At 52.8% G+C, this 27,976-nt stretch overlaps 14 protein-coding genes across 14 annotated transcripts; 6 read left to right on the forward strand and 8 right to left on the reverse strand.

Annotated features, from left to right (window-relative positions):
• Nucleotides 1-497: 497 nt before the first annotated feature.
• ASPACDRAFT_59544 (RNA-binding protein) lies at nt 498-1,533 on the reverse strand (the record flags this gene model as incomplete). Its single annotated transcript, XM_020203457.1, has 3 exons — nt 498-687; nt 748-976; nt 1,032-1,533. 3 exons carry the CDS (start codon nt 1,531-1,533, stop codon nt 498-500), a joined length of 921 nt encoding a protein of 306 aa, XP_020057036.1.
• A 1,268-nt stretch (nt 1,534-2,801) lies between these two features.
• ASPACDRAFT_59545 (uncharacterized protein) lies at nt 2,802-3,839 on the forward strand (the record flags this gene model as incomplete). Its single annotated transcript, XM_020203458.1, has 1 exon — nt 2,802-3,839. One exon carries the CDS (start codon nt 2,802-2,804, stop codon nt 3,837-3,839), a length of 1,038 nt encoding a protein of 345 aa, XP_020057037.1.
• A 142-nt stretch (nt 3,840-3,981) lies between these two features.
• Nucleotides 3,982-5,215, reverse strand: ASPACDRAFT_117064 (uncharacterized protein). Its single transcript, XM_020196029.1, has 4 exons — nt 4,772-5,215; nt 4,431-4,710; nt 4,317-4,369; nt 3,982-4,260 (listed from the first exon to the last, which is right to left on the reverse strand). The coding sequence occupies exons 1-4, from the start codon at nt 5,163-5,165 to the stop codon at nt 4,079-4,081; spliced, it is 909 nt and encodes a 302-aa protein (XP_020057038.1). The 5' UTR covers nt 5,166-5,215; the 3' UTR covers nt 3,982-4,078.
• Nucleotides 5,216-5,670: 455 nt separating this feature from the next.
• ASPACDRAFT_77596 (uncharacterized protein) lies at nt 5,671-7,663 on the forward strand. Its single transcript, XM_020204992.1, has 4 exons — nt 5,671-5,983; nt 6,087-6,522; nt 6,582-7,145; nt 7,199-7,663. Exons 1-4 carry the CDS (start codon nt 5,797-5,799, stop codon nt 7,296-7,298), a joined length of 1,287 nt encoding a protein of 428 aa, XP_020057039.1. The 5' UTR covers nt 5,671-5,796; the 3' UTR covers nt 7,299-7,663.
• ASPACDRAFT_51625 (cytochrome oxidase assembly protein SHY1) lies at nt 7,388-8,698 on the reverse strand (the record flags this gene model as incomplete). The annotated part of the gene is made up of 4 exons (XM_020202510.1): nt 7,388-7,487; nt 7,561-7,666; nt 7,757-8,275; nt 8,398-8,698. The coding sequence occupies 4 exons, from the start codon at nt 8,696-8,698 to the stop codon at nt 7,388-7,390; spliced, it is 1,026 nt and encodes a 341-aa protein (XP_020057040.1).
• A 284-nt stretch (nt 8,699-8,982) lies between these two features.
• On the forward strand, nt 8,983-10,626 carry ASPACDRAFT_42193 (UBX domain protein; the record flags this gene model as incomplete). The annotated part of the gene is made up of 5 exons (XM_020201055.1): nt 8,983-9,061; nt 9,175-9,230; nt 9,285-9,403; nt 9,462-10,518; nt 10,585-10,626. 5 exons carry the CDS (start codon nt 8,983-8,985, stop codon nt 10,624-10,626), a joined length of 1,353 nt encoding a protein of 450 aa, XP_020057041.1.
• Nucleotides 10,627-11,285: 659 nt separating this feature from the next.
• Nucleotides 11,286-12,017, reverse strand: ASPACDRAFT_42194 (coiled-coil-helix-coiled-coil-helix domain-containing protein; the record flags this gene model as incomplete). Its single annotated transcript, XM_020201056.1, has 3 exons — nt 11,286-11,318; nt 11,417-11,678; nt 11,785-12,017. The coding sequence occupies 3 exons, from the start codon at nt 12,015-12,017 to the stop codon at nt 11,286-11,288; spliced, it is 528 nt and encodes a 175-aa protein (XP_020057042.1).
• A 988-nt stretch (nt 12,018-13,005) lies between these two features.
• ASPACDRAFT_42195 (Sas10/Utp3/C1D family protein) lies at nt 13,006-13,813 on the reverse strand (the record flags this gene model as incomplete). The annotated part of the gene is made up of 3 exons (XM_020201057.1): nt 13,006-13,353; nt 13,414-13,580; nt 13,633-13,813. The coding sequence occupies 3 exons, from the start codon at nt 13,811-13,813 to the stop codon at nt 13,006-13,008; spliced, it is 696 nt and encodes a 231-aa protein (XP_020057043.1).
• Nucleotides 13,814-14,263: 450 nt separating this feature from the next.
• Nucleotides 14,264-15,565, forward strand: ASPACDRAFT_42196 (uncharacterized protein; the record flags this gene model as incomplete). The annotated part of the gene is made up of 1 exon (XM_020201058.1): nt 14,264-15,565. The coding sequence occupies one exon, from the start codon at nt 14,264-14,266 to the stop codon at nt 15,563-15,565; it is 1,302 nt and encodes a 433-aa protein (XP_020057044.1).
• Nucleotides 15,566-15,641: 76 nt separating this feature from the next.
• On the reverse strand, nt 15,642-17,366 carry ASPACDRAFT_51626 (uncharacterized protein; the record flags this gene model as incomplete). The annotated part of the gene is made up of 6 exons (XM_020202511.1): nt 15,642-15,960; nt 16,031-16,142; nt 16,206-16,268; nt 16,357-16,411; nt 16,523-17,161; nt 17,226-17,366. 6 exons carry the CDS (start codon nt 17,364-17,366, stop codon nt 15,642-15,644), a joined length of 1,329 nt encoding a protein of 442 aa, XP_020057045.1.
• Nucleotides 17,367-17,749: 383 nt separating this feature from the next.
• coq4 (ubiquinone biosynthesis protein COQ4) lies at nt 17,750-18,745 on the forward strand (the record flags this gene model as incomplete). The annotated part of the gene is made up of 2 exons (XM_020199470.1): nt 17,750-17,981; nt 18,093-18,745. The coding sequence occupies 2 exons, from the start codon at nt 17,750-17,752 to the stop codon at nt 18,743-18,745; spliced, it is 885 nt and encodes a 294-aa protein (XP_020057046.1).
• Nucleotides 18,746-19,178: 433 nt separating this feature from the next.
• Nucleotides 19,179-19,918, reverse strand: ASPACDRAFT_42199 (DNA-binding protein; the record flags this gene model as incomplete). Its single annotated transcript, XM_020201059.1, has 4 exons — nt 19,179-19,462; nt 19,611-19,621; nt 19,683-19,768; nt 19,895-19,918. The coding sequence occupies 4 exons, from the start codon at nt 19,916-19,918 to the stop codon at nt 19,179-19,181; spliced, it is 405 nt and encodes a 134-aa protein (XP_020057047.1).
• Nucleotides 19,919-22,174: 2,256 nt separating this feature from the next.
• Nucleotides 22,175-24,212, forward strand: ASPACDRAFT_51628 (guanine nucleotide exchange factor SEC2; the record flags this gene model as incomplete). The annotated part of the gene is made up of 4 exons (XM_020202512.1): nt 22,175-22,182; nt 22,251-22,893; nt 22,958-23,973; nt 24,149-24,212. 4 exons carry the CDS (start codon nt 22,175-22,177, stop codon nt 24,210-24,212), a joined length of 1,731 nt encoding a protein of 576 aa, XP_020057048.1.
• An 826-nt stretch (nt 24,213-25,038) lies between these two features.
• Nucleotides 25,039-27,231, reverse strand: ASPACDRAFT_1880282 (putative pre-mRNA splicing factor). The gene is made up of 3 exons (XM_020198198.1): nt 27,131-27,231; nt 27,019-27,072; nt 25,039-26,944 (listed from the first exon to the last, which is right to left on the reverse strand). The coding sequence occupies exons 1-3, from the start codon at nt 27,219-27,221 to the stop codon at nt 25,422-25,424; spliced, it is 1,668 nt and encodes a 555-aa protein (XP_020057049.1). The 5' UTR covers nt 27,222-27,231; the 3' UTR covers nt 25,039-25,421.
• Between the last annotated feature and the right edge of the window lie 745 nt (nt 27,232-27,976).

Genomic DNA, 27,976 nt, shown 5'->3' on the forward strand with positions numbered 1-27,976 from the left:
GCATTTTGCTGGTTTTGGCTGGTTGTCCCCTCTCCCGTTCCTTGTTTTGGTGCCATGATCCTGAAGTTTTATTTTCTCCATTCCATCCAGGTTCAGGATAACCTCACCCTCTGTGTCTTCTTTCCCTCCGTCCTAATGCAGTATAAAGATGTAACATGCCATTACAATACCACTCTACGAGCGTCTTTCCCGAGTTGACCCACAGCCTTCAGCGTCTTCCCTTTTCCTCACTGTCGAATATTGAAAGCCATAGGTGAGCGTACGAGTTTGGATTTGTTTGCAATGCGAGAGATAGTTTGATAGTCAAGCCAGAGCCGTGTCATATACAAAATTGGTCTCTTCAAGTCTATGATCTTGCTTGACACTTTCCAAGTATGCACATAAGAAACAGAGAACAGAAGGATATCTTTCAAGCGAGCACAAAAAACACAGGATTTCTTTTCAGGGATTGGCCCAGACTGATCAGCTTATGATCGCTATCCGGCGAGAGGTGGATCTTAAGCCATACGGTTTCTGCGACTGGGGTGGACGCCCGCAAAGGCATCTTCCCCGGTCTCCTCGGTATGGGCTCTGCGCTCCTTCTCCTTAGTGATCTCCTTGGCATTTCTCTGTCTCTCTTCGAAAAGCTTCTTGTTCTTTGCCTCGATCTTCGATTTCCGGTATTCCGATTTGCCGCCACCGCCGGCGCTGCGGTAAGTCAGCACTTCATCGCATCCTAACAGTGTCCAGTGTCTTGTGGGCACTTACGTCAACTCCACATTGATCCGCCTGGGCGGGTACTTCTTGTCATCAAACATAGAGTGGTGGTAAAGCTTAAGGCAGGTCTTCATGCGATCGTAATTGTCAAACTCGATGAAACCAAAGCCACGACACTTGGTCGGCTTGTCCTTTTCAGTTGCGACGCGGACGGATACCGGCGAAATCTTCTCGAAATGCGCGGTCAAGGATTCGCGGTTAGCGGAGTAGGGGAGGTTGCCTGTCACAAATGTATGAGCGCACGTCGCCAGCAGCCATCATTGTCTCAAGCATACCAACGAAGCAAATGAATCTGTTTCCCTTCTGGCTCGATTCCTCTCCCTGGGCGGACTCCTCCGCTGGGGCCTCAGCAGACGGGGTATCTGTTTGGACATTCGTGTCCTCCTTCTTAGCCTTCTTGGCCTTCTTGTCCTTCTTGTCCTTCTTCTCTTTCTTTTCCTTCTTCTTCTCCTCCGCCTGGGGTTCCTGGACATCCACATCCATAGCCTCGGGTGCTTCCTTTTCTACCTCGTTGTATTCGGCGGCCTCCGCATCGGCACTGGGCTTTTCTTTCTTTTCCTTCTTTTCCTTTTTCTCCTTCTTTTCCTTCTTCTCCTTCTTATCCTTCTTCTCTTTCTTGTCCTTCTTCTCTACAGCAGTCGCCTCTTCAATTTCGACTTCCTCAACGACATCCTTGGCTTTGCGCTTCTCCTTTTTCTCCTTCTTCTCGTCGCGCTTGGCCTTCTTGCCCTCGGGCTTCACAGCCTCCTCGGTGAGCTTGCGCTTCTTGTCGCTCATGTTGACTGATATAGAATGGGAAGACCTTGAACAAAAAAACAAATTCGGAGTGGACAAAGGTTTCAACCGGAATGGAACCGATGCCGAAGATAGCCAAAAATCTCGGAAATTTCCTTTTTCTGCCGGGCGGAGATAGATAGCGGCGAGATCAAGTGGAGCGGTTAGATGTGTGATGCCTGAGGTGTCCGGGTCGAATCATACTTCCTCCGCTTCGGTCACACTGAACTATGAGTAGTCAAAAGTGACCGGTTCCATTGCACATACATCGCTGCCTCTTGGATAAACTGCTTTGTCCTTCTTCTCAAACGCGAGACACAACACTGCTCCATCGATAAGGCCGAGTCCTATCATTTGCATGCCAATATTTGTCAACCAAGCTCTTTGTGTTCATTAACATGAATGTAGATCTTCTTTGATGCAATCGCTGCTTCCATCTGGTAATTTGGCCAATAACCCGTGAAATCGATCATGATTTTACTCACTCGGACCATTGTCCTTGCATTAACTAGGCCGGGCAGCAATCCCTAGCCGCTGTTGCTTCCCTCGAGGTTCAATCTCATCAATTCACAGCTTGAAGCTGCTACTAGGAGATGGAAGATTGGATGAGATCAAATCTCGGAGCTGGAACAATGTCTTCAAACCGACCTAAACCCCTAACCCCTTGAACAATGGTGCTATACTTCCGATGAGACTCCTGAGATAGGACTTCTATAATTGCGGAAACGATCAGCATATCAGCTTTAAGACATGCCATCGTCCTTGAAGTCGAAACTTGCCCGAAGACAGTGAGGGCCCTATTTACAGATGCCAAAACGAGCACGTCGAAGACCACACTTCAGTGTCTCTATTGGGTGCTCCATGAATGTTTTCAGCCCAGAAGTTATGGTGAAAGAAGCCATCCCAATGCTACACTCTTTCAGTCTCACTGTTCAAACAACATGGTCAGGAGTAACCATTGAAGCCTGTTGGTATAAACAAGAATGACAGGCGTTCTTCATATGCATTCCAGACCAGAGGAATCCAGAATTTCTTTGATGACCAAGGATATCATTGTCTTATTCCTTGTTCTCACCGACGTAGAATACCCTTTGTTGTTACAATGCATTTCTGTTTCGTTTTGGAGAAGACCCATATAAACTGTCCGTCAGCTCTAATCAACTGCATTTACAAGCTTCGCTTCGTCGCAAACACCACCTTCACTGTTTTCTTCTTTTTCCATTATAGTAATGTCTGATGTCACATCTTTGCCTCCGGAACTAATATGCATGATGGCTGATTATCTGAGTGCGAGGGACTTGCTCTCTCTCCGTGCTGTTTCGAAAAATATGAGGACGTTGACAACCAAGGCTCTGGAGCCCGTATGGAATCGTTCACTACGCGTTATTCGCACGGACTTTTCCAACCAGAGTCTTTCTCGGATTCATCGAATTGCGCAGTGCGACGAATTGAAAGACCACGTCAAAATAATGAGGATTGAGCCACCCTTCGGTTTTCTAACCCCCCTTCATAGAGTGACTATGTATGACCTGATCAAGGATCCTACCTCGGTTCCAAAGATCAAGACCCTCAAGGATGACCTTGTGCACTCACTCAAGAACTGCAGAAGCTTTGAACTCTGCCTCAGCTGGAAGGAAGGTAATCTCACGTACCTAGACAGCGACGACGTTCTTAACATCCTTTTTCACATTTTCGTCGAGGCTGAGCTCCCTGTGGAAAATCTGGCATTGTATACTCACCGGTCTACTGAGTTCCAGAGGCCCAAAAGAGCCCGCCCATACACCCGAATGCACAAGCAGCCAAACCTCGCCCGCGCCTGGACAGAGCTCGCTACCTTGCAGGTCACGCAGCCCTATTTCTTTCACCTCGCTAATTACCTCTACAGGATTCTGCCCCAGGTCATACAAACCGCGCCTCGGCTCGAGAGACTGATCATCATTGGCGATGCCATCAGCGGCCAGTCCAGAGATCTGGTCTCGCTGCTCAAGAACGTCAAACCTCTGGCGGAGATCAAACATCTTGAGATCCATCGTTCTGGTGTCGCTCTTGAGGACATTCAAGAGTGGCTGCAGTTGATCGGTGGTCAGTTACTGTCGCTGATCTTCTCTCGGTGTTCTATCATCACGTCCGCTTCATGGACTACGTTCCTCAGCTGCGTAAAGAGGACTTGTCCCCGCCTGGAGGCTGTTACCTTCGAAGAAATGACCGTTGGCATTGACTGCCTGACAGCACAGTATGAAGGTGAGGAGGTGGCCGACGCGCTGGATTATGTGATGCGGAAGTTTGAGGAGGCCAATTTGGTAGATTGATGATCTGCCTGTTGAGGTCATTGTCCATATATATATTCACACTATCTACCCATCTATATATACAAGTTCTTACTTGATCTGTCTCTCATATACTGATTGTAGAGTCGCAGTCAACCAGGACAGAATTTGCACGGTCGACAATGCAGCAGCTAGAATATAATATATATTATCCAGTGAAGAAGATATGCTTAGACCGTATGACAAACGCCAACACCTTCATATATGTACAATCGCTTTTTCTAGAATACCATAATTTTGATTCCCTTGACTTTTGCACTGTAACGATCCTTGAACTCAGGCCGCGTGAGCAGCTGCAGCAAGGGGAGATGCGTCTCCTTCATATCGAAGATGCCGCGCTGCTTCTGGTCAACGTAAGAGCCGTCGATAACAATGCGCTCCAGTTCACCAAGTTTGAGGGACCCTAGAATGAATTAGAGATGTACCGACTTGAGGAAAGCGCACATGATGAGGTCATACCTGAATCGATCAAGTCCGAGATGCGGGCTGGGGTACCGGCACCAATGCCCATGCTATCAGTGGAATTAGTCGGTCTGTGTGTTGTAGGATAGTAAGCCTGGAAGAGTCACATACCGTGCGCGATCCAAGAACTGCTTAGCTTCTTCCAGCTTAATGTGCTTAGCGAACAACTTGCCCACGATGGATTCCTTATTCTGGAATGAGCGGAGGGCCCGGACGACATCGGCGGCGCGGAGACCAGCACCGGCGATCACCAGCGTATGAGGGGTTCCCTTCTCCTCAGACGATTTAGCCAGGTGCGCACCCTTCTCGGGGCTGAAGGCCTTCAGGAAAGCGGGGAGGTTTTCAAGGTTGCGGGGAGATTCGAAGGACGAGGTATCGAGGAAAGCGGAGTCTTATAATGTTAGTATATGGGATGGCCCTCTACACTGTATAGGGCTGGGAAAGCCTCATACCAGGTACAGACAGATCACTCAGCTCAACAGCAGTGATCTCCTTGTTATGCCGGCGAACCTTCTGGGCGAAGTGATCGGCCAACAATCGACCGTCCATCTTTCCGATCGCTTCATCGATGCTGCCTTTGACCTCTGTTGCTTTGGTCTCTTGGGGCTCCTTGGGCTGCTTCGGCTTGTCCTTGTTGTCCTTGCCCTTGTTTCCACCCTTCTTCTTGTCGAACTTGCCCTTGTTGTTGTTATCCTTTCTCTTTTTGTTCTTCGGTCCATCCGACGCACTGTTGCCAGTCGACTTGGTCTGCTGCTCCGTCTTGGAGTTGGATTCCTCGGCCTGCCTCTTGCGCTTTTTGTCCACCTTGGCGGCCAGGCCGGAATGCTTTGCGTTTCCGTCGGACATGATTCTGATTTAAGAATAAAAGCTTTCTTCACTGCAGAGGAAAGCCTTCAATGGCAGGATTGCGTAACTCGATCGCGATGTCTCTTGCGCCAACTTTTTATGCTGAGTCAGCGCTGTCTTATCGATAAGATAAACAAGTTCCGCCAATCAAGTCTGGACCCACCGGGCTAGCTTGACCGCCTTCTGATTCGAGAGTATCTTCTGCCGCGCGGGCGTCGTCACATCCGTGGCACGGTTTCACCCCATCCGCATTTGCTTCAACGACGCGCTTTTCCCTCTCGTCTGCTACCAGGCGTTGTTTCAGTCGAGCACAGGTCGCAATGGTCATTTCTTACTGCTAGATCTCTCTGAGAAGACGCTGCTACTGTGCCTTTTGCCAAGGCCTGAAATCTTCCATAGCTTGAGTGGCAATCCTCCGCACCAATGTCAACTACTCCCAACCCCCGGCGCCGGTCACCGCGACTGTCCGAGGTCTCGGAATCCTTCTCCCCAATTGGGGACACCACACTCACTCGGGTACGGCCTCTCCATATTCCCGAATGAGTATATACGCTTATTATTCGTACTATATACATAGCTTTCGCGTCTTCCAATTCCAACCAAAAACCCTCTCACTCCCAGCCGACACGCGATGTCGACTACCACTCCCTCCGCCAACAGATTTACACCGCGTAACAGAGGCGCCGGTGCGCCTGCCACCCCATTCAGACTCAACGCAATTCAGCGACGGAATGCGAATACCCCTGGCCGGGATCGTAGGAAGAGCGGACGAATCCAACGTGAAACAACATTCGACATCCTTCGGAACCTGGGAAAGGGTGCGGTCCCCTCTTTCACATTCCGATGCTATTCTCATCTTCTAAAGAACTTACTCACGAATGCGCGAAACCTTTTGGGACAAAGCCGGCTGACCTGAAATAGCGCTTGCCCCGACTACCCAACCAATTCGTTCGTCACCCAGTGAGAAACCGGAGCCCGTGGCTCCAGAGCCGGTCGAGCCTGAGAAGGACGAGTTTGAGATCCTTGACAATGAACCCGAGCTGGAACGACCTCGGCTATCCCTGCCGCTAGAGGAAGTTGATGAGGTCGATGAGGAACCGGAGATGCGTCCTCCGAGGCTATCCCTGGCGATCGAGGAAGATGATAATACGGTTGAATACCCGAGGCGAGCTGCAAATGAACTAGACAGGGGCAGACTGTCAATGATGGGCCCGCGGTTGAGTGAGAATTTCGGCGATGCGACTCGGTTGGACAGTGACGATGAGGGTGACGAGGATTATACGGGACTTGTGCATGGCGACGACGCCGGAGACGAAGCAGACGAGACCATCGATAGCCAAGGGGCTTTTGATCGAGGGTGGGTCAAGTCTATTTCATGCGGAACGTCATTTTACATAGCTGACATGTCTTACGCAGGGGAGACACCGAGGACTTGGGCCGATTCAACTTCGAGTTCAATTTTCCATCGCCGCCAGCCCCGGGGGTCGGCGACTTGGACCAGAACGCACCGATGCACGATGATGAGGGATTTGAGCTTCCACCAGTGGATATGCCTCTCGATATGGACGTTGGGCCTGGCGATGACGATGATGTCAGTAGTGTGTCCAACGCTGGCGGAGACTTTGGCATGGACTTTCCGGCCGCGGAATCTGTCGCAATGAGCGAAAGCCGAAGTCCTGGTATTGTTGGTGGAGGTCTGCGGGAGGAAGATCAGTATACTCCTGGCGTCAAGCAAAAGAAGCTCTCCCGCCACGGCATTCCAGTTCCTAATCTACCCGTTGGTGTTGTGAAGAAGTTGGCCATGCGCTTTGCGCGGGCACGAAACGGGTCCAAGGCGAAAATCAGCAAGGAGACGCTGGCGGCGATTGAACAGGCCTCGTCGTGGTTCTTTGAACAAGCCAGTGACGATCTGGCAGCATATGCCAAGCATGCTGGGCGCAAGACGATCGATGAGAGCGACGTCACAATTTTAATGAGGCGGTGAGTACCCCATATCCGCTATTATTACAACGGGTATTAATTTCTTGAACTAGACAACGGCATCTGAGCAATGCCACTACTGTCTTCTCTCTTGCACAGAAGCATCTCCCGAAAGAGCTGTTGCAGGATATGAGATTGGCGATGCCACCATGAATGGTCGGTACATATACATAAATCTTTCTCAACATACAAGCCCCTCGCGACATGTCCCTGGATGGTGCAGATCGACCCCCGGAACAGACCTACCAGTTACGATTCAACCGCACACGACGAGTGGCCTCGTTCGGTCTTTTGCGAACGATCATCCAGAACATAATGGTCGTTGCCAGCGACAGGCCGTACCTATAGAGTGCATGAGCAGGGATTCTTCGGGGGTAATGATGCCCTGGCATTGCGAAAGCTGGACAAAACTCACCACGTGAAGATATACTGGCTGTGGTTATTGCGCAAGTTAACCTCGGCGGCACGACCGATAGGAATACCCTTAGCCTCCCGGTTATAGGACTCAACCAGATCCGGCACTATAGTTTAAACGAGAAAAAACAACGTTAGCTCTAGGCTTCCATTTTTCTCCGCTTGCACATAAAACACGTAGAAAGTCAAAAACATACCCATAGTCTGCTCAATCCAAACAGGCTGACTACCCGTCAACTCAGCCATCTGCTGGATATCAGGAAAGTAGAACTTGCCCTCCTGGGGCACATTCTCCGGGGTAAACATGTTCTTCTTCCACGGCTCGCGCAGCAGTCCCTCCACCACGACCTCACCGCGCGGCAGCGCCCCCTCCTGATCCCGCACCTTCTGGTCTTTCTGCTTCCGCGAGATCCACCCCCGGTTCACGAGAATGGTCGACTGCCCCTCGCCACGCTCCAGCGGCGTCACCACGAAGAAACCGTCCGTGCCGTCGTGCATCCGCGGCCCCACCAGCATCTCCTGGTCGTGCCGGAAGCGGCCCACCGTGTAGACGCGGCGGTAATCGAACTCGGAGATCGCGGCCGGATCGATCCGCGGCGGCAGCGGCAGCGGGTCTTTCACGAGGCGGTCTTCGAACGTGGCGATCATCTTGGTCTTCCGGTCCAGGCGGTAAATTTGCCAGGTTCCCAGGCCGAAGGAGATGATGGGGATTAGGGCTATTTTTGGTGAGGGGGGAGGGGCGGGGGTTGGTTAGTCGTTGATGATTTATGGAATGATGTAGGAGAAGAACCCCCCGGGGAGGGGAAAGGTGGTAGATGTGTAGAAGATAGAGACATACCTAGGATAATCAACCCGGGCCCATGCTTGTTTCCGGTCCGGACGATCTTCGCGGGATTATCGACGACGGAGAGCCAGGCGGGATCGTCGGCCAATTGATTGCTGTAGGATCGGGTTTGTTGCTGTATGCGACATCTGGCGCAGATTGAGTTGAGGGGTATGGGCTGGAAGAAGATGGCGTTCGTTCGGGGGCTGCGACGAAGGGAGGAGGGGGAGGAGTTTGAGGAGGTTGTTGTTGCGGTTCGTGAAGCGGGCCGCAATGATGCAGCGGTCCGGTGGAGGGCTGAGATGAGGGACCGCATGTTGATGAGTATATGGGTGCCCCCTCTCGCAACACAATTGAATGGGTTCGAGGGCTGGTGGGTGGGAGTGGGAGGAGAGGTGCGGTGCGGTGCGGAGAGAGGGAAAAGTAAATGAGTGAGTGAGCGAGTGGAGTGGAGAGCCAGTCGATTCCCAGTCCGCTTCCCGCCTTGCCTTATCGATTGTCACCTCCGCGCTCCGAACCTCTCCACCCATTGCATGCTTGCTTGTGATTTCGTTTCCCTTATCTTTGACTTGACAACTATTCTTATCTCTTCCTGAAATCATGTTCTACTCGGGGAGTCTACAGGGGGGAATTGTCTTGGCTGTCAGCCAGGCCAAGGCCGTTGTTTGTTTCGTTCGAGGTTCGTTACTTTGCTTTCATTGTTTGGAGAGCTGTCCCTTCTCCGCACTGCTGGCACCGCCCCTCCAACTGCTCGGCACGTACTCGGAATTTCGGAGCTGACGTCGGATCTAGATGATGAGCAGACGAGCAGTACATGGGAGGACAACTACTTCACAGGGGATGAGGAGGTAAACAGTAGCTACTCCATCGGGTCTATATCACGCCCCTCACTCACGGCTTAGTTCACCCGGTTACTCGAGACGAGAGCTGTCCTCTTGCGCCTCACCAAAGATAGTCAGGAAGCGGGCTTTCTGACATCTTTCTGCCCCATTGTCAAGTTTCCGACGGTCGTTGTCATAAAGTAAGTGCGGGTGTATTTAGTACTCGTGTTTATTGTCAGATTTATTGACGTCTTGCAGGAATGGCATGCTGTGCGACTATCTCGTGCCGGAGATATCCGATGAGGACTTTCGTAGTCGTCTTGCTGCCAAGCTGAATGAAACTCAAGCCACTGCTCAACCGGACTCGACTGGGGCGTCTGGAGATGCTATGGAGGGTACTGCGAGTCCGCCTACCGTGCCTGTGTCCACAGCTGTTGCGCCGCCAGCTGCTGCGCCTGCAGCTGCACATGTGACTGCCATTTCATCGACTCCAGCATCTGGTGCGAGTGAGACACGCGACTCGAGTAGGCGCGAGGGCAAGAAGAGAGTGGAGGATGCGCGAATATCCCAAGTCACGACCCCAGCCGCGACACAGAAGAAGCCCACCCTAGCGCCCAAGCAAGCCAACAAGGCCGTCACTCCAGAACAGCCACCCCGCAGAACCCTATTGAAGCCCGTCGCCTCCACTCCCAAACCTACGCCCCCATCCCCTCAGACTGAAGCACCGCAAGTCCATCAACCTCCATCGCCCCCGGAACAATACCGTCTCCAAGTCCGCCTCTTTGACGGCAGCTCCGTCCGCTCCAGCTTCTCCCCGTCGCAAACCATCCGCGCAGACGTCCGTCCCTGGCTTGACACGCAAACGCTAGAGGAGAAACGTCCCTACAACCTCAAGCACATTCTCACTCCTCTCTCTAACCGCACCCTGACGATCGCCGAGGAAGAGCAAAGCCTGGCAGAGCTCGGTCTAGGCTCATCCGCGAATCTTGTCATGGTGCCCATCAGCACATACACAGACGCTTACTCCGCAGCAGGATCCAGCCTTCCCATCCGCGCTGTGTCCTCCGCGTACGGACTCTTCTCCTCCGCGGTAGGCACCGCCACGGGATTGGTCGGTTCATTCTTGGGGTATGGATCGACGGCTCGGGATCCGAGCTCTGCTCAGACGGGATCACCCTCTACCAGTACCTCCTCGACGAGTGATGCGGACCGAAGGGCTCGGCCTGCTGGCGCCTCGAACCGAGGCCCGATTATTCGGACGCTGAGAGACCAACGTGGTGAGCAGGAGAATAACCAGTTCTATAACGGGAACCAGGTAAGCCACTGCCTTCCTTGATCTCATTGTGAACTACGTCCGTGCATTGTTAACAACGAGTCGTAGTTGAACTTCCAACCACGCAGGGATGATACGGATCGTCGATGAGGGGTTGTGTACTGTACTTTGAGCTCAGTCGTCGAGAGATTGGATCACTTTCTTCAGATGTATGTAGTATAGCGATAGCACTACCCATTTTACTGGGATCTGGGAAACACGAAGCTACGAGACTACAGGGAATATGTCTATGAAGAGTGGAAATGTTTCTGTTTTTTTTGTCTCTGGTTTTCGTTCTTCGTGCCTATCGGCTTTCGTGATGGTTGATCTAGATATACAAGGGTAATAGTAGTAGTGGCAGGCATGATGATGATGATGATGATGGTAGCCAGTCTTCGTCGCCATGCAGACCATGCAGAAAAAGAAGGAAAAACAAGCAGATGGCAAATTTCAACCATCCTTCAGCTCAAGCCCTGCCTCGGATGATATAGGGACTTGAGATTGATTCCATTCCACTCCATAAGGCAAGGAAAACATAACTAGACAAAAAAGTACATTCCCCAACACCAGCACTCCAGAAGAAGAAAAGCTGCAAGAGAAACCCGTTGTCGGAGATGTCAGGCAGGGGGGTATGGTATGTGATGATTTTGCATCATGCAATTCGAAACAAAAGGAATAGAAGAATGCAGTATAGATCGATCTCTTATGTCAAAATATATTTAAATCCATACGGAGATATGGATTTATATGTGACCGTTTTTTCAATAAGTCTAGTACTGCTTAGCAGCAGCCTGGCAGGCTTTCTGTATGTAGAAAATAGAAAATTAGCAATCTCTCTCACACATACTACCGCACACCTTTCTGTCACAAATGGCAATGTGAAAACGGGGAAATAACGAACCAGCTGATCCAAATACCATCCGCAGATGGACATGTTGCCCTGGTTCTCGTCCATGCAGCGACGGAAGTTCTGCACGTCGGTGGCGCAGGCTGGGTTCTCCCAGGAGCTGTTGGTGGCGTTGCCGGCCCAGAGGGCGTTGTCCATGGCCTGGGGCGCGGCCGGGGGAGCAGCGGCCTCAGCGGCCTCGGCGGGGGCGCTGGAGCCGCCGCCGCTGAAGAACCCGCCGATGGCGTGGCCGATGGAGGATCCGACTGCTACACCACTGTTTTTGGTCGGTTAGTGATGGGTTTCGGAAGGGGACCACCGGGCGATGCGGATGGTCTTCTGTTCAAGGCGGAAGGGGACAACACGGCAACAGGGCTACTTACGCAGCGGTGGAAGCCATCTGGCCGAAGAGACCGGGGCCGGAGCTCTGGACAGGAGCAGCCATCGGGGCCGGGGGAGCAGCGGCAGGAGCAGCGGCAGGAGGATGCGCGGAGGTCGAGTGAGGCTGGCTGTGCTGCTGCTGGACAGGAGCTGCCGGTCTGGCGGGTGCGGCAGTAGGTCTAGTGGGAGCGCTGCGCGCGGGGGTGGGAGCGGCACCACGGCGTTGACGAGGCATTTTGGACTGTGTTGGTGGGTGGATAGGATAATAGAAGGGAGTTGAAGTTGGTGTTGAAAAGGAAGTGGTGGTCTGGATGGCAAAAGATGGATGGGGGGGGGGGGAAGATTGTCTTTATGGAAAAAGAACAAGCTCGAATCCCCGTCGGGCGGAGAAAGTTCCAAACCTCCGATGCTGTGCCTATTTCGCCACTGCTGATTGGTGCTGCCTCGGTTTATGTCAGCCTCCGGTCCGGCAATTCGGAGCTTGTCGTTGATTGGTTGAGTTATTCGGCCACTTCAGGTACTGTACATTCAAACCTAAGATTTGTCATGTGATTATCGGTTTACACTGAATTGATACCTGTGGACTGGACAGCAAAATTCGAATAACTATTGCATTAAAGCTCCATCGATTGCACAGTTATTGGAAAAATTTACAGCAGTTGGACGGAAACCTTCGTCGAAAATTCCTTGATCGCGGCCTACATACGGAGTTATCCATCCATTGAACACCCCTTATCTCCGGCTGATGTTCCCTCATGAGTCACCGCCAAACATGCCCATGATCCACACGGCTGAGCATGTGTGTGTAACCAGATTAAGATCCCATGTTGCCACTGTTCGGCTGTGGTGGAACCTGGCAGTAAGTGGTGGAAGAGTCCAAGCGTCGCGCCGATTCCACTGTCGCGCTGTAGGAGGTACAGTTGCCGGCTCGCACAATACTCAGGAACGGATACCCGACCAGCCTTGCGCCTCACATGGTTTGGTCAGGAGCCGGTCTGAACGATAGTCTCCGTCGAGTCCTCCTAGTTAACCCATGCTATAGGCCTTGAGGGCTCCCTTCGTAGCGGCGTATATGACACCCTAGAAACAGACCCGAATGCGACTCGGCCAACGATCAAAAGTGCTAGTTGTGATTGATAAGCGGAGTAGTGCTTAGCCATGTAGAGCGGACCAGCCGATCACAATGCTAAGCCATGTGCAACGTTGAAGATCCAGAGGCTACCTCATTTGAGATTCTTCGCTTTGCGCATGTCGCCCTTCTTCTTCCGCCTATCCTTCTTGACTTCTTTGCGCTCTTCTTTGTTGAGTTTCTTCCGTTGCTTGTCCTTGGTCCTCTTCTTGTCGTCGTTGGGTTGCTTCTTCTTGCTCTTCTGGGTGGTCGGTGCGGGTTTCTCGTCCGCGTCGTCGCTTTCGGCATCAGACTCGTATTCGGAGTCGTCGGTGACATTCTTGGTCGGTGGATCGGAGGTCGAGGAGTCTTTCTTCGCTAGGAGTGATGCCTTGAGCTGCGCGCGTGCTCTTTCCTTCGCCTCTCGCTCTTTGCGCTCCAAGTCGATTTTGTCATTTCCAGCCTGGCCGCTAGTTAGTACCGCCATGCTGAGAGAACTGCCGACTCCTAGAATAAAACCTACAAGACCGTGTTTGATGAAGCGACTGGCGGCCTCTTTGTCGAGCTTGAGAGTGCGTTGCTCGGGGCCCGTCTCCAGCTCTTTGATCTTTTCGAAGTATTGCTTCACTCGGGTCAACTCTCGAAAGACCGGGTGTTCCTTGGCGTTAACACCGTGCAGGCGCAACCAGGCTATGACAAAATCAGTACATACACAGCTATCGCCGAGGGAATGATGACATACAGAAAATGAGAGATTCCAAGGTATAAGTGACCAAGACATGGAATTTGGCTTTGTCCAATACTGGAAGATTGCTCGATGTTTTCACAACGGAGCCGTCCAGCACAGGCTGGAGAATCTCCTCGAGATCATCAATGTTGTCATCTAGCTGCTCAAGCAGCGGGAGTAGATCTGCAGCCTCCATATTGAGCACGGTTCTTTGTATGCTGAAAGGAGGAACCTCGAAAATCTGGTACAATATGGTGATTTTTTCGGTGATGAAGGCGGTGAGCGAAGCGGTGGCGGGTCGAAATTGTCCGTCGCCTCTTACTCTATTCACATCTTTCACTTAGCTTTCATCTTCCATTCTCCCGAAACTTATTGAACGGTTTAATTAATATTGTTATAATCAGAAATCCCTGGCTCTAATTGCCCGGATCTCACCTGAAATCATACGCTGCTCAGGGAGGAGAGCGACCACTGTCTCCACAGAGGGTACATTCCCCCGGCCCCCCGGTTTCTCAAGACCGCTGTTCCGCGGCAGCTTTTCAAAGTGTCGTACATATTCAGACGCAGTCCGCTGTGGCGGACTGGACCATATACATCATGCTTTTCATCGGTATTAAAAGCTCGGCAATTTACCGTCAGTTGCTTCATGTCGAACTCTGCCAATGAACCGAAGGAATCGCTCGACGCCGGCTCTAATTCCCGGCTCTCAGGGCGCATACACATCGTGGGTAGTGACAATGACGCCTTATTTATTGCTCACTCATTAGCAAGTCGACGGTCTGTGCCGCCTATCACTCTGATGTTGAACGATTTTGGCACCTACCAAAAATGGGTGGCTGCGAAACAGAGCATAAGTTTGCAAGCGAATGGGTTGGAGGACATCAAGACCGGCTTTGATGTGAACGTCAGGAGGGGCAAGGCTACCTGGTACTCGATTCCACAGACGACCGAACAGGTCGACTACGGAAATCATGACACGCTCGAATCTGAGGGCGACTTCTATGGCGCGGCGGAACCTGAATCTCCCGGAACCGTGCAATTCCAACAGGATGACTCGAAAATCGAGTGTGCAATCATCCCTGTCAGATCGAACTGGACTGCCCTGGCCGTGGAATCGATTCAGCATCGCTTGACGCCTGATTCGACGATCCTAATCCTCTCAGACGGCCTGGGCACGATGGAAGAAATCAACAAGCACTGCTTCCCGGACCCGGTGACACGACCGCACTACATGCAAGGAGTATTCACCCACTACATTCGTCGGAGAAAGGGTAGTTTTCAATTCTATCATGCTCAGCTGGGCACACTTGTATTAGGGGTTCCACCGCAGGAAAATAAACTGTCTTTAGCTGAGGCCGAGAAAATATATTGGACGCAAGCCTGGGCTCGAACCACCAAGTACCTCATGCGCATTCTGACCACCACCGCGCCACTCGTCGCTACTGCAGCAGCCCCGACCGATCTCTTGTTAACCCAGCTGGAGCAAATCGCGGTACAATCCGTTCTCCAACCGCTGACCGCGCTCATGGGATTCAAAAACGGTGCTACTCTTTACAATTACCACTTCACCCGTCTCACGCGCCTCCTCCTCCTCGAAACCTGTAGCATTATCGCCGCTCTGCCCGAGGTTCGGTCAATTCCTGGGATCGAGGTCCGCTTCGGCCCGGAGCGCATACGCCGCATGCTCACCCAAGTGGCCGAAAGGACTGCCGGCCAGGAGAGTAATATGTTGCGTGATATCAATGCGGGCAAGGTAACTGAAATCCAGTTCCTGAACGGCTACATCGTGCGCAGAGGCGAGGAGCTCGGCCTCAAACCAGTGATGAACTACATGATTCAAGCATTGATCCAAGGAAAGACATATGAGACCAGACAAAAGGAAATCTCTGCAATTCCCATTGATGTCCCCATGGAAGGGCGAAGAAGGGATTCTCGAAGCGCTCCATAATCCGAATTAGACCGCAAGATGCTCCCAGATTTGGGTCATTTTACTAAACAATTTCCTCTCAACTATGTCTAAATTCCTAGCAGGGAACCGTATCTAGGGCTTGAAAGCAGAGCCTTCTAATCTGTCTCCACCGGTTCAGGAGCATTTGTACCTTTTCTGGGTGGAATTGGTCGCTCTTACCGGACAGAACACTCTCCAGATATCGAATCGCTTTATCTGCCTCTTCGATATATGCGTCAATCCAGTTTCGAACGACCTTAGAGGATCTCCTTTCATCCACACTCTGACTCGAGTACCCGAGAACATGATCCTGCCAGTCCTTGGGCGTCATATATGTGATCGCAGCAGCGATTTCGGTCCGGTAGCAAACACCACCGGCCGTGAGTTGGTAGTTCCTGATTGGCCCCAGATTAGTGACGGTGATCTGCATCACAACGGAATCAGGAGCGATAGTACTGTACATACCCCAGGTACTGATGAAAATCCAGTTCCTCTTGCAATTTAGGGCCGAGATCTTTGAATATAATGGCATCGAGATATAGAGTCTCAGATTCGTTTTCCTCCAAGTAGAAACCATCTATAAAACAAGGTCAACCAAGAGCGTGGGGATGCGCAAGTCTAGGGCTGGGTGAATACTCACACTCAGTGAATAGAAAATCATTCGGATGTGGACCATAGCTCATATAGATCTCATCCCCTTCATCTGCGACATAACAACAAGCAGTCAATCAATAAACCAGCCCCCAATCATCTGCCAGGCAAATAAAAACGATGAGGTGATTTAACCATACCGTACTCCTTCGCCGCGCGAAACACATAATGAAGCCCATCAAACTTGACATTGCACTGAGACACCCATCCCCAAAAAGTCAGCCATACCAACTTCCCCGGCACAATGCGCGCGCGCACACACACACACACACACGCACGCACGCACGCTTGAATGTCCGAACTTACCGCTACATCCGAGTGATTGAAATAGTCAGCGAAAGGCAGCAGGGCCATGGCATCATTGCGGTCCTCCGGCGGTTCCTGGCCGGGCACCAAGTAAAAAAAGCTCCTCGTGTTGACGATCAGCCAATGATACGAGAACTGGTCCCAGTCGGTGTTGGGGAACACGGCAACCACCATGTCCCAGTCCCTGCGCAGGCGTTGTTCCTGCTGCGCGAGGAGGTTCTGGTGGGTGGTTTCGTAGTCGTGCGCGCATGGTTGCGGCGGGATCGTGGTCCATTGGCCGGAGATGGAAGGGGGGAGGAGGGCTGGGGCGTCGGATTTGGGGAGTGCCAACGACAACGACGACGACGACAACGACGACGACGACGACGACGACGACGACGACGAGTGCTCGGATTTTGTTGGATGCCGGAATGACGCAGGCCAGAGGATGGGCATGCTCGCTTCGAAGTCGGCGCGGGTGGGCCAGGTGCGCCGCCAGAGGGTGTAGGGTTCCAGGTCGGCAGGGTCGCCGTTGGTGAGATAGGCGGCGTATAAAGCGTGGGTAGGGGTTCCATCGGGGAATCTGCTGGAGAAGGAGGTCGGGATCCGTGAGGGGGTTAGCATGGCTTCGTGGGGCACTGTCACGATGGCTTCGTCTTTCTGGGTTGGTGGGTTTGTGTCAGTAGATGGCTGGCGGCTTTTGTTAGTTATGTATTTTTCGTACTTCAATGTGCCGTGTGGCGATCATCCCCAGTCCTCGACCGGGGAATCGTGCCGGACTGACTCCGTTGATCATGATGCCCTGGGATAACGCCCATTCGGTGAAAGCTTCATGTTGTTCGCCGGGCCACCAGGTGGGTCGCATGTTTGCGATTGTCGAGCCAGACGACGCGGTGTTGTTCTTATGTTTATGATAGGGGGATAACCGTGATCTGATCGATCGGATGATTATGTTGACATTTGATGTAATGCTAGCTGGCTCTCCTGTTCGAGGGATCTCGCGATTGTGACGATGCGGCTGCGTCCAAATTATCTGGAAATTGTTCCGCGCTCAACCCAATCGATAAAGGAAAGCCTCTCTTTGTGTTTATCTTATCGATCTTTATCAGTCGGTACGGCACGCCAGACCCACCACTCACGCTATCCGGAATCTCCCCGAAATCGTACCACTTGCATCTACTTCGACCGACCACTGCCCCCCACGAAGCTCGAGTCCAGTGCGACGTGGTGTCCCTTTGAACCTCAAGGATGTCTGTTCTCGGGAAGCGCAGCGCCGCACTCAGCGCTCGAGAGCTGAACTTCCTTGCCACAGCAACAATCGCAGCTCCTGTTCCCCTCCAGTCTCGATCCGCGCGGTCCTTCTCCGCCTGGAACCGTCCTCCGCCAAACTATCCCGGCCATGTGCCATTGACCTTTTTCGAGCGCGGAGCCTTGGCCGTGGGCTCTGCTTTTGGAGCTCTCATTAACCCGCGAAGAGCTGGTGCGCTTTGAACCTATCCTTTCCCATCATCAACCTCGCCTGCATTCTCCTCCCCGCAATCATACGCTAAATCCAAGTACCTACGCTAACCACGAACACGATTCCAAACAGATCTCATCGCAACCTGCGGCGAAGCCACAGCAACCCCCTACTTCATCTACCGCCTGCGCGACGCGATGCTTTCCGACCTGACGGGGCGGCAGATCCTCCGCGACCGACCGCGCATCACCTCCCAGACGCTCCAGATGTCCTACCTGCGCACGCTGCCGGAGAACACGGTGGGGCGGACGTACGCGACCTGGCTGGACCGCGAGGGCGTGTCGCCAGACACGCGGGACAACGTGCAGTACATCGACGACCCGGAGTGCGCCTACGTCATGCAGCGGTACCGCGAGTGCCACGACTTCTACCACGCCGTGACGGGCCTGCCCATCTTCGTGGAGGGGGAGCTGGCGCTCAAGGCGTTCGAGTTTCTGAACACGTTGATCCCGATGACGGGGCTGAGTCTGTTCGCCTCGGTGCGGCTGAAGCCCGCCGAGCGCGAGCGGCTGTTCAAGATCTATCTGCCGTGGGCGGTGAAGAGTGGCCTGAAGAGCAAGGAGCTCATCAATGTCTACTGGGAGAAGATTCTGGAGAAGGATGTCGGCGAGCTGCGCGAGGAGTTGGGCATCGAGAGGCCGCCGGATATGCGCGAGATCCGGAGGATGATCCGCATGCAGAAGAAGAGGGAGAAGGAGGCGACTGCGGCGAAGGCCGGGTTGTAGTGTGTTGGTTATTTGGTAGGCGTGATACCTGTGTATATTATAGTATTGCATGGCATGGATATACTGTTATTTCTGGTTTAAAAGAATTTCCTTGGTTTGGTTGGTGGATCTACGTGGGTTGATAGAGAGGTGTGAAGGAGAACTCAAAGGTCACGCGGAGTAGGCTGTACGCAAGCCGGCCTTCCGCACGAAGCAGGCGTAAGAGTAGCTTTTCATCTCGAGGCATTTTTTCCGCCACCGTTGCAGAGCCAATAGCCCAGACATATAGCGCACGCATGGCTCACCCAGGATCTAGAATGGCCTGGAGAGAAGAGGAGAAGCAGGCGAAAGGTATCATAAAAGAGACTGCAAAAGACCATCATCATCACCTGCGGACGTCAAACGTCTCTCTCGCTAATAACACTTCATCACATCAGATTTGTTGTTGTCGCCTCTACAAGTCCAACAGATCGTCGTCGTCGTCCCAGCCACCTTTGCGCCGCGAGATCACAATCTTGTGCTCCTCCTCGTCCTTGCGCTGGTTCTCGGCCATGGCGTTGAGCAGCTGCTTCAGCTGGTCCTCCGACACCTTCTGGCGCAGTTGGCCGGTCTGCGCGAGCATGATCAAGCGGTTCTCCACGTCCATGGCGCGCGATTCCTTGACAAGGCGGATGCGGCCCAGGCGGTCGGCGGCTTCCGGTTCGAGGATCTGGTTCAGAATGGAGGCACGGCGGTCGGCTAGTTGGGGAGGTTATGGTGAGTAAAGTCATCTTTCTTTACAGCATGGTAGGCGGAGGTGGGGGAGGAGGAAACATGGCGCGGATGTTGCTCCAGGTCGGCCCTCTTCACATGTAACAGGTGGATCTGGAGTTGGTATTGCGCATACCTTCAGCTTGTCTTGACAGAGAGTTAGCGATCAGTGGTTTCAATCATGTGGGTAGCTGTAAGGAGTGCGTACTTTCTCTGATCTTCTTGACCGTCACCTGGCCCGCCGCGTGCACCACCGCTCTGTTGCTGGAGCTGAGCCATGCGGGCCCGTCTGATCTGTTACATGTCTGAGCATTAGGATCGAAGAACGATACACTGATGGGAAAGAACGAGGTTGACTATGGCATCATGATGACAGATGGGGAAGATCGAAGGGTCGGAGCATGAGGCTGGCATACTGACCTCTTCCAACTCTGCGTCGGCCATGGTTGCTGCTGGTTAAATTGATCGACAATCTGTGGAAAGGGGGATTTCTCCTTGATCAGTGCGGCCTGCTCGGGGAATTTCAGTGTAGATCGTCGGACCAAGAGGATCTCTGCTGCGAGATACTAAAGTAAAAATTGTATCGAATGAAACCCCAAAGTTGGAAAATAGATTATGCACGGAGGGAATGGAGGTAACCCGCTTCATGCATCTGCTATTGATGGAAGTTTCCACCCCCACCTTGATGATAGCGTCATGCCTCAGGCACCCAGGCCACTATGTACCTCCCGAGCGGGTCGCCATGAGGCATCCCCAAGGCCATCATTGCCCCATCAGGAAATCAATAGTATGGCGGAGGGAATGCAGCTTCGATCCGCCAGATTGGGACGATCACACCGCAATTCAGCTCTATTGCCTTAGCAATGGCTACAGTCAAGCAGTGACAGCTGGGCTCTCTGCCGATCAGGGCCTCAACCAAGGATCAGTTAAGGTTCCAATGTCTCAGAAGCTGATAATTCCCTTGTTTGCTTATACTCATACACATACACATACTTATCTACTGCACATATGGTCATCCACTGCCAAGACCACAGTCATCTTCAGTTCACCGAGCACTGACAATCCCACTGCTTTGGGTTGAGATTGTCCGGTAGGGCCAGGCTAAAAGCAAGCCGGCGCGATCCCAACCATTGACAAATGGGTCTCCAATTTTTTGGGTCGGGTCTTCAATTGCATCGAAGCCAGTGTACTGACTAGGTGAGTAGTATCTAGGGCGAGAGGGGGGTGGAAGGGGATGAAGAGGCAAGTGAGAATAAGCACCCCCTCCTGATCCAGCCACCCACTCCGGTATCCCTTTGCGAGACGCTGGTCTGTATCAAGGTCACCACACACACACACACACACACACACACCACCCTCGGAGCGGAAACCGAAGAAGCCGGCATGGGAACGTGGCTTCGAGTTATTTATAAATCGGAATGCAGTGAAGGAGACGAGGATCGGTACGGGGGAGTACAGTACGGAGTACTGCTATCGGCAGATCCGTCTCCAGATACTCCGTCTCCAGCCATTGCAGGGGGTCTTTTTCCTTCTTTTGTTATTGGGAGGTGTGATGAAGGTGTGATGGTTTCTCCTTGGGGGACAGATTGACTCGGAGCTAGAACGACCTTCCCATCTGGTCATTTCCTTCGCTAAGCTTCACTTACAGATGACGGGCAAAGATATCGGCCTGACGCGACAACTGAAGTTTAAGCGCCTGAGGGTGTGATTGGGTGGGTGGAGGTACCTCCGCGTATTCTCCGTACTTAGCGTAAGATAAACGACACTCGCCACCGGAGCTAATGCTGCAAAAAATCCTTAACCGTCCTTCGAGTGGCCGCCTGACCGCGGGCGGCGATACGGGTAAAGTACAGTAATTACCTCCATTACTCTGGCTCTGCTTCAGGCGCCGCCGGGGCTGTGCTTGCGCTGGTGCCCATCAGTTCCGCCCTCTGTCTGTCTGTCAGTGTCTTGTCTATCCCGTACTCTCCGTACTTCGTACTCATTACCTACTACCTTACTCCGTACCTATCCAAAGTTCTCAAAATCACCTTTGCCCACTACCCTAATCCTTAATCATATGAAATTTTAATCCCAACCTCTGCCTTCTTGCGCTTCTTCTGCTTCTTTGTTTCCCCCTCTCTTTTCCCTTTTAATACGAACCAACAATATCAACGCCCACCTGGAGAAAAAGAGGGGTAGCATCCGCGACTCTAATATCCACACCCTTCCTTTTGATCACGCCCTGATTCCCCGATCCGCCTCTATCGTCATCTGTCCGGCACTATCCTACCTACCCTACCTCCCCCTCCCCTCCTCCTCCTCCATCTCCCCTCCCCCCTCTCCCTCAATTCGCTTCTACTCACTCTCCTTCACTTATTCTTTCTTCGTACACTCCCTCACTATATTCTCTCCATCAAGCGATTCTTGTTGCGTCGTTCAATTCCCGTTCCTTCCTAGTCGGTCTCAATGCGTCGTGGCTCGACTCGTTGATTTCTCTCCACGCTGCGCGCTGGCGGAGACGTTGCGTTACTCTTACACCTACCACCCCCTACTTCACTTGTCCCATGCATAGATCTTGATTACGCTCTCTTGAGTCTGTGAGGAGTTGCAGATGGGAAGTCCCGGGTCTACTATATACGTGGTTGTGAAACCCGCCTCGCTATCATTGTAATACCCCATCTATCTTCAGTAACCCGACCCGCAGCTTCGCTTATCACCATGGCCGAGTATGTCTTCTTAACCTGTTCATTCTCTTACTGCATTCTCGTACGGCATCACTAACTGTCGGAGACAGTTTCATCGCCTTTCACACTTACTATTCGCGTCATAACTTCCTCTCACCCTCCAACATGCTTCCGCGGCCTACCAGCCACAGACGATCCCTCTCCTCCGAGAATAGGTCTCTGTCACCCGACAGAACCATTACGAAAGCGCGCTCTACAAACGATTTATCGAAGATCGTCACCGAGAAACCGACCCCCGGAGTGCGATCATCCAGTGTGGGGAATTTTCCAGACAGCAACTTCAATACCCTTAAGGATCCGAGACTTGCGAGCAGCGCGGAAAGCTCGGAAACCGCATCCACCACCCAGTCGCATCACCCCGATCTCAGCAATGAAGTCGCAGCTCTAAGTGTTAAACTTGTTCAGGCGATCAACAACCAAACCACGTTAGATGACAGCTTAGTTGCCACCCGCCAGGAACTCGAGCAAGCTCAGAAAAAGATCCGCTCTCTCGAGTCGGAGAACGACAAATACCGGCGCGACGTTGAGCAGGAAGTACTAATCAAGAAAGCCGATGTCGATTACGAAATGTTGCGCCTACAGGCCGCCTTGGCTGAAGAGAAGGCCCAGCGCGCGCTTGCAGAGAAGGAGAAGAAAGGCATCGAACAAGAACTAGAGACTTTGACTGCTGCTCTGTTTGAGGAGGCCAACAAGGTTTGATCTCAGCAATGTATGCTGTTGTCCCAGCTCGTGTGCTGACATATTTGTCTAATTATAGATGGTCGCAGCCGCTAAACTCGAGCGTGAAGCAGTAGAAAAGAAGAACGAGCAATTACGTGCTCAGGTCAAAGATACCGAAGCACTCCTCGCATCGCATCAGGAGCAACTTGCCGAATTGAAATCTGTTTTGCAAGGAATGAACGTCACCAAGGACGATGCTGATGCTCGGACCATCATCTCAACTGCGCCGTCCTCTCCAGCTGCACCCATGCGGCCTCCATCCATCAGAAAGAACATGGAGAGTTCGGATGCCCACGAGGATGTCATCGCAATGGAAGATATCACACCGGCCCCTTCGACCAGTTTCCCACGCCTGATCAAGGCTGTTTGTCGCACCGATATACAAGCGTATGAGGATTTCCGAGAACTGTTCACCACGTCGAGATTGTCCAAGCCGCCGAGTCGTGCCACCAGTGGGTCTTACGCCGGCTTGAATGTCATGAGCCTTGCTAGTCTGAGCACTGGCGGCTTCGGCTCTGCGTCCTCGTCGCCTGCGAAATCCAATACCCATTCTCCCAGCGGGAGCGTGTCGTCTCCTCAACCAGTCACATCCCACATCCCATTGAAGGAAACCCGCTTCTACAAGCGAGTGGCTGTAGAAGATATTGAGCCAACATTACGACTGGATGCCGCTCCTGGGATCTCTTGGCTAACTCGGCGGTCTGTATTGGGTGGAATCTGTGAGGGTAGTCTGTTGGTTGAGCCTATGCCTTCATCGGCTAAGCGGTACGAGTTCCCATGCTCACTCTGTGGCGAACGCCGGACCGGCTCCGTCAACGAGAGGACTCATCGTTTCCGCACTTCCGACAACGAGACCGCCCAGCGCTACCCGCTGTGTGTGCTTTGCTTGGAGAAGGTACGATCATGCTGCGAGTTTACAGGATATCTTCGCTTGATTCTCGACGGGCATGTTCGAATTGGGGATGCCGAAGAGGAGAAGGAAGCCTGGGATGAGACTATAAGATTGAGGGAAAGAATGTTTTGGTCCCGGATTGGTGGCGGCATCATTCCTTTGTTCAACCAGTCACACCGACACCACGCACATCACGAGAGTTTCTCGAGTGCAGCAGAAAATCCCCTGGAGACGATTGTCGATGGCCCGGAAGAAAGCCTACCAGACCTTACACCCGAGGTTGATCACACAAGTCTGCAAATTCGAAATATCGACGAGCTTGATAATGAAGTGCAGGAAAAGACCTCCCTTAACGAGGACCCATTCGCGTCTGCTCCCGCGGATGTCGCGATTCCAGTGACCGTTTCGATTCCTGATGATGGCACGGATACCGAAGACCATGAAAAACTATTCCATGATACACATGAACAAATTGACGGGCCATCGGACCTCGCCCAGATCGCCCATGTTGATGAAGAACCCCAACCCTCTGTGCATATAGAGGAGACTGTTATCAGTCACCCTGCAGCCAAGAGTGGCATTTGCTGATTCATTGCACACAAATTACTTTTCGAGACATGTGAACACCGAACACACAGATACAATGTTATCGACCTTCCATTCTCGCGTTTCAGAGCACCGTGTTTCGATATCCAATTGCTATATATCATTTTCTCTTTCACCTCATACCCAAAGATTTTCTTGTGTGGCTGCCTGCTTAATCACTCACCGATCCCGTCGCTTGCTGCCTTAGGCATATTTCAGAGCAAGCGCAGCCCATGGTATGTATTATTAATTCTTGCTGAAATTGCCCTTCCGCCCTGTATAAATAATATCCTATCTTCCCTTCTTTTTCTGTTCTTCGTCTTGCTCACAGACGCCGTTGTCTTCTCTTGCCGAGCGCAACTCCTGATCACGCAGAAAGGAGCCGCGAATGAACCATGACATTGTATTCGAGTTGAATTCTTCGTTATGCGTTTCTTCATTTTTTTCTTCTTCCAAGATTGTTCTCTTTTTTTCAACCTTCCTTGTCGTCTTCTCTTTCGCTTCTTACTCTTTGCTTTTATTGCTGGTACTAGACACCGTTCTATACATGGTGACAGGATGGTGTGGTATACGAGATGGATGATACCGAAGCACGGGCTGACGAGCTTCTACACATGCACATATTACAATCTATGATGATCTTATTACCTGGAGCAATAAGCATAAAGCATGAAGACCCTATAGCCTAAATCATACACGAGTAGTGGCGTGGAATGACTGCATCAGAGGGGGTGTGTTTTGGTCATGAAATTTGCGACAGGATGGGCCTGTCTCGTCTCTCGCATCCAGAAAAAAAAAAAAGAAATACCAGCGAGTCAAGTTATACATACTCCGAAACAAAGATATGGGAACTAGAGAAGAAAAAAACGAACAAAAAGAAAAAAACGCCTCCATGAGAAAGATGTAAAATCGAAAATAATTTAGCACCGATGGGGGAGGAGGGGGGTTTCCCCGCGAGCGTAGCAATCAATCACAGCTTCAAGATACCCATTTACCACTCCTCTTTTGTTTGGTGGATCAGCAGCTACCGCTGGTAATTACCCTGACGCTCGTGGATCCGTCGGATCTGCTCTTCGACACTCATATTTTGAGGATTAGGAGGGCCACCCGCGGGACCGACGGGCACGGGACCCTGCCCATGGGCACCTTCGAAGGCCATCCTTTTGTTGCGCGAATCCTCCGCTGCTGCTGCCGCAGCAGCCGCGGCGGCGGCGGCACCGTCGGTGGGGAGGACGGTGGAGTCGAAGACGTCGCTGCGCTGGCTGGCGAGCCGCTTGAGGTTGTTGACGACGTCCACGGTCGATAGGTTGGTGGTGGCGCTGCGCGACTCGGCCTTGGCGCGTTGCTCCTTCCAGCGGGGGTCGAGGAGCTCGATGCGCATGTGCTGCTCGAGTTCGGCCACGGGGATCTGCTGGTGGCAGTTGGGGCAGAGGGCGGTGGCGCCGCCGGCGTTCTGGCGGCGGGCTTGCGCGCGCGGGACGTAGTCGGAGCGGATGCGCATGGGCTGTTGTTGTTGTTGCTGCTGGGGCTGGGCGGTGGCGTTGGCTTTGAGGGCGGCGGCCTGATCGCGCGCTTCCATGCGCTCGCGGATATAGCGCTCCTCTTCCTGGTGTGCGGCGGTGAGCGCGGCGGCGGGCGCGGTGGGCATGGGGAGGCCGACGTGGGGCGGGTAGATGGGGCCGGCGGTGTTCTGAACGGGGTTGGGCTCAGGGACGAAAGGTTGGGAGACTTGTTCGGGGAAGTGCGGATGCGGGTAGGCGTTGTAGTAGTTGGAGGCGTCCAGGTCGGTGGGCATGGCTTCTTCGATGCGCAGCGGGTTGAGCGACATCATGGCCTTCTGCTCGAGGGAGGCGGACTGCAGGTCGTGGAGGGAGGTCGGCGGCGGCAAATCGATCTGGTCGTCGGCCGCGGTGAACAGCACCGTCTCGACCACGACGAAATCGTGCCAGTCGATCTCGGCGTAGGCGATCCGCTCCTTCTCCTCGGCCTCCTCCTTCTCCTGCTTCTGCTGCGCTTGGTATTTGACCCACTCGGCGCGCTCCTTGGCGCGGTCGAGCACGTGGTACTTGTTCTGGACGTTGCGCTCGAGCTCGCCGACTCGCTTCTTCTCCGTTGTCGCGGCGTCGATGCCCTCCGCGCGCAGCAGGATCGTGTATTGATCGACGAGGCGCGTGAAGAACGAGTAGAGACTGTGCTGCGGGCGGAGGAAGTCGAATTGGAAGTTGCGGGCCTCGCGCTGGGAGAGGGCGGTCATGAAGGACTTGCCGCGTCTGGCCACGAACAGGGCCGTCAGCTTGACGACTTCGAGATCCTGCGCGTTGATGATGGGCATCCGGGCGGAGAAGTGGAACTCTGGGGGCTCGGGGGGGCCCTTGGGCTTCTCAGGCTCCGCGGCCGCGCTGGCTTCGCCGGGACGACCTGTGAGCGCAGTCGACCCTCGCCCTTCCTTGATCTCTATGAGGCGCCATTGGTAGAATGGGCCGTATGCGTCGTCGGGGTTGAGGAAAGAGAACTTCGGGTTGTTTCGCTCTTTCTCGCGAACACGATCTGGAGAAAAGGCGGAATGTGTTAGAGGTCGGAGTCGGAGCTTGGGGCCATGGAATCGGTGAGCCAGAACTTACCTTCGAACACAGAACCGTTTCGAGCAACGTATCCGGCAGTCTTCTCGACGATTGCTGGTGAGATTGTCAGTGTGAATACTTGCGGACGGGTTTGGCCGAAGCTGGGACTGACCGCGAATATCCTTGGGTGGCAATACCACACCCTCCGGGGGTTTGTTCACATCTTCTGGTAACGGAGTACTTCCATTACTAACGGCGGCCATAATTCAAGCCTGTGAGGGAGATCAGTCTGTTGAAGAGACAGAAATCCGAGATGCGAGAGTAGTCTTGCGGGCGTCGGGATGTCCTTTTCGGGCTGGACTTCATCTATAGCGAGTCTCTTCCCGGACGGCGGTTGCTGCGGACTGACTAAGCGCGGGCGGTGAACTTAATGAGAGGATCCGCGCGGCTAGTAGAGATGAAGTGTGATTGGCTGGCGGAAAGCCGGGGGTCTAGGCTTAAAGCGGACGAACGGTTCCTGTCCGAGGTCATACTACGTACCATGATCCCAGTGATGAAATTGCCATGGTATCAGAATTATGGTTATAATTGAGCAAGCGCTGTATATAGAAAAAAAAATAAATAAATAAATAAAATAAATAAAAAACAAAGAAGTAAGGACATTAAGGGCAGTGCATTTTATTGTATACTAAACAGAACTGTGCCCCAACTATCGTGACCATTACCGCCCCCATTTGCCTGGGAGGCAGTGCCTCTCAGTCTCACTATGTACAGTGCATACGTACTGTTTGCATCGGGGCGGAAAGAGGGTCCAGCCGCCGCAGCAGGCCAGCCACCGATCGGAACTGCATGCTTCAATGGATGTTTCTCTCCCTGTCGCTTTCTCTTGCTGACGGGCAGTTTTACTTAGTCTATTCCTACGAGGCTACTACGCAGCTACGGAATACTTACCACTAACCTAGACTTAACCTCCCTCCCGACGATCTGGCCTCAAACCGGTCAACTACGCTTTCATCCC

The sequence above is a fragment of the Aspergillus aculeatus genome (assembly GCF_001890905.1).
Source record: "Aspergillus aculeatus ATCC 16872 unplaced genomic scaffold ASPACscaffold_6, whole genome shotgun sequence".
Classification (NCBI taxonomy): domain Eukaryota; kingdom Fungi; phylum Ascomycota; class Eurotiomycetes; order Eurotiales; family Aspergillaceae; genus Aspergillus; species Aspergillus aculeatus.

Bases quoted from the DNA above. Each gene is read 5' to 3' on its own strand.
- ASPACDRAFT_117064 (XM_020196029.1), bottom strand. From the start codon at position 5,165: ATGTCCGACGGAAACGCAAAGCATTCCGGCCTGGCCGCCAAGGTGGAC. The intron at 4,370-4,430 runs GTATGTGACTCT...TTCCACTGATAG, and splicing joins CAGTTCTTGGATCGCGCACG to CATGGGCATTGGTGCCGGTA. The intron at 4,261-4,316 runs GTATGACCTCAT...AATTCATTCTAG, and splicing joins CTCGGACTTGATCGATTCAG to GGTCCCTCAAACTTGGTGAA.
- ASPACDRAFT_77596 (XM_020204992.1), top strand. From the start codon at position 5,797: ATGTCGACTACCACTCCCTCCGCCAACAGATTTACACCGCGTAACAGA. The intron at 5,984-6,086 runs GTGCGGTCCCCT...GACCTGAAATAG, and splicing joins CCTTCGGAACCTGGGAAAGG to CGCTTGCCCCGACTACCCAA. The intron at 7,146-7,198 runs GTGAGTACCCCA...TTCTTGAACTAG, and splicing joins GTCACAATTTTAATGAGGCG to ACAACGGCATCTGAGCAATG.
- ASPACDRAFT_1880282 (XM_020198198.1), bottom strand. From the start codon at position 27,221: ATGGCCGCCGTTAGTAATGGAAGTACTCCGTTACCAGAAGATGTGAAC. The intron at 27,073-27,130 runs GTCAGTCCCAGC...CAATCTCACCAG, and splicing joins GCCACCCAAGGATATTCGCG to CAATCGTCGAGAAGACTGCC. The intron at 26,945-27,018 runs GTAAGTTCTGGC...CCTTTTCTCCAG, and splicing joins AAACGGTTCTGTGTTCGAAG to ATCGTGTTCGCGAGAAAGAG.